Source organism: Microtus ochrogaster, chromosome 8, assembly GCF_000317375.1.
Source record: "Microtus ochrogaster isolate Prairie Vole_2 chromosome 8, MicOch1.0, whole genome shotgun sequence".
NCBI classification, from domain to species: domain Eukaryota; kingdom Metazoa; phylum Chordata; class Mammalia; order Rodentia; family Cricetidae; genus Microtus; species Microtus ochrogaster.
Genome location: NC_022015.1, coordinates 39,944,527 through 39,950,571, shown reverse-complemented (window position 1 = coordinate 39,950,571; position 6,045 = coordinate 39,944,527). Strand labels below are relative to the sequence as shown.

The window sequence follows — 6,045 nt, the reverse complement described above, 5'->3', positions numbered from 1 at the left end:
AAAAAAAAAAAAAAAAACTCCTAGACTCAAGTGGTCCTCCTACTCCAGCTTTCCATGTAACTGGTACTAGAGGTACATCATCAGGACCAGCTCTAACTTTAATATATATATACATATACACATATGTGTGTGTATGTATGTATTTTTAAGTTAGGAATAATGAAAAAATTCCCATATGCAGAGTCACCAAAATACTTACCTTCAAAGCATATTATTATGCTTAGATAGTCTCTCTGTATAATGTGGCTATTCTTTTATGGGGTTTGTTTGTTTGTGGTTTTTGGATTTTTGAAACAGAATTTATATAGCTTTGGCTGTCCTGGGACTGGTTAGACCAGGGTGGCCTCAGACTCATAGAAATCCACCTGCCTCTGCTTCCTAGGTTCTGGGACTAAAGGTGTGTGCCACCACCTGCTGGGTTTTGTTGTTGTTTTCCTGAGCAGTTTGTCAGTTGCATGAAGTCCCATTATACCATTACACATTAATACTCTACCACTTTAATTTTCTAAGCATGAGAATACTGTCCTACCTAAGCTTCATTGCCCACCACAGTCAGAATGTTGACACTAATATAAGGTTCTGTCTAACTCACAATCCCCAACCTCATGGTGCAGAATGTCTCAGTGAACTTCCAAGACCCATGGTAAGACCTAGAAGTTGGTTCGTTACATTTCTCCATCAGTCTGAGGTGATCTTCATATCTTCTTTGCCTTTTATGACTGTGATATAGGTTTCTTTTTTGTTTTTATTTTTTTATTTTTTTACAGGGTTTCTTTGTGTAACAGCCCTTACTGTCTTGGAACTCGGTCTGTAGACCAGTCTGACCTTGAACTCAGAGAGATTCACACGCCTCTCTCTGCCTCTTGAGTTCTGGGATTAAAGGCCTGCACTACCACTGATGCAGGTTCCTGAAGAGTACATGCTAGTTACTTTATCAACTGCTCCTCGGTCTGTTTTTTTCTGTCCTTGTCTCTAAATTAAGTTCAATATCTACATTTTTGTCAAAATAACCACCAAAGAAGCAGTCTTCTTTCCAGCACAGTATGGGTTGCACAGCTGTACGTTAATTTGTGTAGTGAAAGGTGGTGGAGCACACCTTTAATCCCAGCACTTGGGAGGCAGAGGCACTTGGATCTCTGTGAGTTCAAGGCCAGCCTGGTCTACAGAGTGAGTTCCAGGATAGCCAGGGCTACACTTTAGTCTTGAAAGACTAAAGAATGAAAGAAAGATAGGAAGAAAAGAAAAAGTATTTTGTTTTCATTAGTGAAAAATATTTCATATAGAAGTATTTGAGACCATATTACTGTATCTTTCCCTGATTAATGTATTAATTATTTTTATCTGTGCGTGAGTGGGTATGTATAGGTGTATTATGAATATGAGTATAAACATGCCATGACATGCTTGTGGAGATCAGATGACAACCTCAAGTGTTGGTCTCTGCTTTCTAGCTTGTTTAAAACAGGGTCTTTTGGTTATTTATATCCATGTGTTCTAGGCTAACTGGCCCGTGGACTTCCAGGGATAGTCCTGGCTCCACCTTTTATCTCAGTGTCAGAGCCATTAGGATTACAGAAGCATGCTACTGTGGAACTATTGCATCTGTCTTTACATGAGTTCTGAGGATCCAGACATATGTTCTCACTTTTACATGGCCAACATTTTACCCACTGAGACGTTTCCCTAGCCCCCACCTGTTAATGATTTTGAACTGAATTAGTTACTATTTTGATGCCTGTCAAACTGAATTTCTAAACTAGCCATCCCTTCTGTATTGGTCAGTTGATAGAGCGTTTCTTTCTTCCTCCACTTACCATTTGATCTACTTATTTCTATCAATTATGGACTGTAGATTCTTGTGGGTTTTTTTTTTTTTGTATGGGGTTAAATTTTAATTTAACTTAAATAAAACGCTCTAGTTTGGAAGAGCCCTTCCGAGCTGTCTTCTGTGTCCTTTTTGATAAGACCCTTCCTTCTTTATAGGCCATCTTACTTTCTGGTACAAAATAGCTCAAGCTTATCTTGTTCTTGCCCTGACCCAGTCCTGAATGAGCTGATTTTCTGAGGCTTCTGGGTGTTTTTGTGGCAAACAGTACTTTAAAAATCGGGTAGTGTTGGGCGTGGTGTGATAGCACAAGCCTTGAATCCAAGCACTCGGAGGGCAGAAGCAGAGAAGCAGCTGGATCTCTATGAGTTCAAGGCAGGGCTGGTCTACTAGTGAGTTCCAGGACAGCCAGAGCTACATATCGAGACCCTGTCTCAGGATAAAAGAGTACTAGCAGTGCTCCTGTGCGTAACCTGTGCTGAAAGAACTAAAAACTAGAAGGTGCGTATACATGAACACACAGCCTTCATCCACACACAAACACACCGTGACCATTTCCTGTTTATACATAGCTATCCCACCAGAGCACACAGTGCTTACTTGTGTTCCAACCCAATAGCAAAGGGCCTGGTCTTGTTTCCTCCTTCTTCCTTTCAAGTTCCTTTCTCCAACAGCAAGAAACTAAGCTCCCGTTTTCCTTGATATGTCTGCTCACTTACACAGTACTCCTGTATGCCAGCCAAAGAGAAAGAAAAAAGATGCTGAAAGAAAGCTTTTTAAATTATCTGTACCTTAATAAATGAAATACAGTGGGTTTGGCTGCACACACCTTTCATCCCAGCATTCAGGAGGCAGAGGCAGTGGATCTCTGTGACTTAGAGACCAGCCTGGTGTACACATAGTTCCTGGACAGCCAGGGAGAGGTTGGGAGAATAGGAAAAATGTTACGGTTCTGGTAATGTGTGTGTCTTCTTCCAACCCATCTTCCTGACCTCTTGAGGTTTTATTTGAGGATGAGGGGCTGTGGGGAGGAATTAACAGCATCATCCCACTCTTCCACCTGGGCCAAACCCTGCCATTTTCCTGTTTTCTGGCTCTTTTATTTTCACTGCCATACAGCTGACCAACTATGCATACAGGCCTGGCCTTACCCAGACTCAAAGCTAGTATTCATGTAAAGGACTTAATTTAACATGGAACCCAAGAGATTGGCAATCATTTCAGCCTCAGGCCTCAGTTGTGTTGTTTCATTTTGTTTTGTTTCGAGACTGAGCTTCTCTATGTATCTCTGGCAGTCCTGGAACTCACTCTGTAGACCAGGCTAGTCTCAAACTCACAGATCCACATGCCTTTGCCTCCCAAATTCTGGGATTGAAGGTGTGCGCCACCACTGCCCGGCCTCAATTATTGTCTGTAAGCACCTGGCCCTGATTAGCAGCTGGTATTTCTAGAGGTAGCTGTATTGTTGTTTGTTGTGGTTGTTTTAAATATTTATTATGTATACAATACACCGGGCGGTGATGGCGCACGCCTGTAATCTCAGCACTCGGGAGGCAGAGGTAGGCGGATCTCTGTGAGTTCGAGGCCAGCCTGGTCTACCAAGGGAGTTCCAGGACAGGCTCCAATTGTATACAGAGAAACCCTGTCTCAAAAAACCAAATAAAAAAAAATGTAGGGCTGGAGAGATGGCTCAGAGGTTAAGAGTACTGGCTGCTCTTCCAGAGGTCCTGAGTTCAATTCCCAGCAACCACATGGTGGCTCACAACCATCTGTAATGAGGTCTGGTGCCCTGTTCTGGCGTGCGGGCATACATTGAGGCAGAATGTTGTATACTTAATAAATAAATAAATTAATATTTAAAAAAAATGTATACAATATTCTGTCTGTGTGTATGTCTGCAGGCCAGAAGAGGGCACCAGACCTCATTCCAGATGGTTGTGAGCCACCATGTGGTTGCCGGGAATTGAACTCAGGACCTTTGGAAGAGCAGGCAATGCTCTTAACCACTGAGCCATCTCTCCAGCCCTGTTGTTGTTGTTGTTGTTTTAAATTGCCAGGTTCAGCATCGCTAATAGCTTAGCTAGAAACAACTGTAGGATTTCTTTCTTTTTAAGATTTATTATTATTTTTAAATCATGAGTATGGGGGGGTGTTACAGTATGTACAATGAATACACGTATCTAAGGAGGCCAGAAGAGTGTTGGATTACCTAGAGCTAGATTTACAGATGGTTGTAAGCCACCCAACATAGGTGCTAGGAACAGAACTCGGGTCCTCTACAAGAACATCAGGCACTCACAACTCCTGAGCCATCTCTATCCCCTGCAGATAGTTTTTAAAGTAAGCCCTTAAAAGCAGTAGGAAAGGCATAGGCATAGATTTGGAAGTGAGAAGGAAAATACAATAACAGAGTGCTGTTGCCATTGGCTTGCATGTCACATGGGTTTGTTATAGAGATAACCCTGGCTCTGGCTAAAATATTTGTATTATGTACTTTGCTCACAGGTGATGCAACACCCTAACGAGGGTGCTTTGGTGCTTGGCCTGCACAGCAACGTGAAGGATGTCTCTGTGCCTGTGGCAGAAATAAAAATCTACTCTTTATCCAGCCAGCCCATTGACCATGAAGGAATCAAGTCTAAACTGTCTGGTAAGATGTAAACAGTGGGGCTGGAGAGATAACTCAGCAGTTTAGAGCTCTTGTTGCTCTTTTGGAGGATCTGGATTTGACTCCAAGCTTCCACATAGTGGCTTACAACCATCCATAATTCTAGTTCCCAGGGATCTGACACTCTCTTCTGACACCCAAGGGCATCAGATACACATGTGCCACATATAAATACGTGCAGGCAAAACATTCATACACATAAAATAAATTTTTCTTTTTTTTTTTTTCTTTTATTAGGGGCCATGCTAATCTTCTCTGTATCGTTCCAATTTTAGTATATGTGCTGCCGAAGTGAGCACCATAAAATAAATTTTTAAATAATTTTTAAAAATTTATATGCAGTAAGCCGGGCGGTGGTGGCGCACGCCTTTAATCCCAGCACTCGGGAGGCAGAGGCAGGCGGATCTCTGTGAGTTCAAGGCCAGCCTGGTCTACAAGAGCTAGTTCCGGGACAGGCACCAAAGCTACAGAGAAACCCTGTCTCGAAAAACCAAAATATATATATATATATGCAGTGTCTGCAGGCACTATAGAAGATAAGGGAGCCAGTGCACTGGCCTTCATCCTGGAAAAGCTGAGTCAAACATGCATGAAATGTGCCCAAGAAGGAGGCCCTTATAGATCCCTGAAAGTAATGTGTGGCCATGACTCTCTATGTGGCCCTTCCCTCTCCAACCCAGTTGTATTGATCCCTGTTCTTGAAAGTCATTTAGATCAAATCAGTTCAAGGTTCTTACTAGGGTGTTTGTTCTAGATCGCTCCCCAGATATTGACAACTACTCCGAAGAAGAGGAAGAAAGCTTCTCCTCAGAGCAGGAAGGCAGTGATGACCCATTGCATGGGCAGGTAACTTTCTATGACTCTTCTGTACAGTGTTTTGAGAGGCTCCATGAATTTCCCAGCTCATTCTGTTTCCTGCCCACTCAGGACCTGTTCTACGAAGATGAGGATCTTCGGAAAGTCAAGAAGACTCGGAGGAAACTGACCTCAACCTCAGCCATCACTAGGGTGAGCCACCCAGGTCCCGGGCATGGCACAACTCAGATTCTTGGTCTAAAGTAGGTGAGGAGTTAGTGGTACATTAAGACCTTGTGCGGTTTTGAACCCTGTCTACTTGGGGTCACACTCTCAATATTCTGATATATCACCAGCACCCCTACTACCACCCACTAATAATCAGCATGTTAGGAGCACCTGTGGTACACAGGATGTTATAGGCCATAGATAATGCAGAATAGAAAGAAGGCTATAACCGTTTTTCTAGATCTTAAAACAATCCAAACATTTCTTTAAGGAGCACAATGCCTCAGACTTTTCCTCTCTGGATGATTGTGTCAAGTGGTGCACTGTTCACTGTAGAGTAAAGCCAGCTTTCTAGATTATTGCTGTGTTGGACTAGTACTGGAGAACTGCAGAAACTCTGGGTGTGAGAGATTCAGTTACGTTAGATCTAGTTCTTAACCTTGGAGTTGGCAGTGTTTGAATTATGTCTCCTAACTAAGATTTCTTTTTTTGTTTGTTTTTTTGTTTTTTTGGTTTTTTTTTTTTTTTT

At 42.4% G+C, this 6,045-nt stretch overlaps 1 protein-coding gene and 1 non-coding gene across 2 annotated transcripts in view; one reads left to right on the top strand and one right to left on the bottom strand.

The window, feature by feature from the left end:
- Pacs1 (phosphofurin acidic cluster sorting protein 1) overlaps nucleotides 1-6,045 on the top strand; it is a 146,063-nt gene that overhangs the window by 112,989 nt on the left and 27,029 nt on the right. Inside the window, exons 4-6 of the mRNA XM_005351977.2 lie at nucleotides 4,331-4,475; nucleotides 5,248-5,339; nucleotides 5,421-5,501. Coding sequence (XP_005352034.1) covers nucleotides 4,331-4,475; nucleotides 5,248-5,339; nucleotides 5,421-5,501 — 318 coding nt within the window. The remainder of the gene's footprint in view (nucleotides 1-4,330; nucleotides 4,476-5,247; nucleotides 5,340-5,420; nucleotides 5,502-6,045) is intronic.
- On the bottom strand, nucleotides 4,690-4,792 carry LOC113456607. The gene has a single exon (XR_003377365.1). It is a non-coding gene; the product is annotated as a U6 spliceosomal RNA (small nuclear RNA).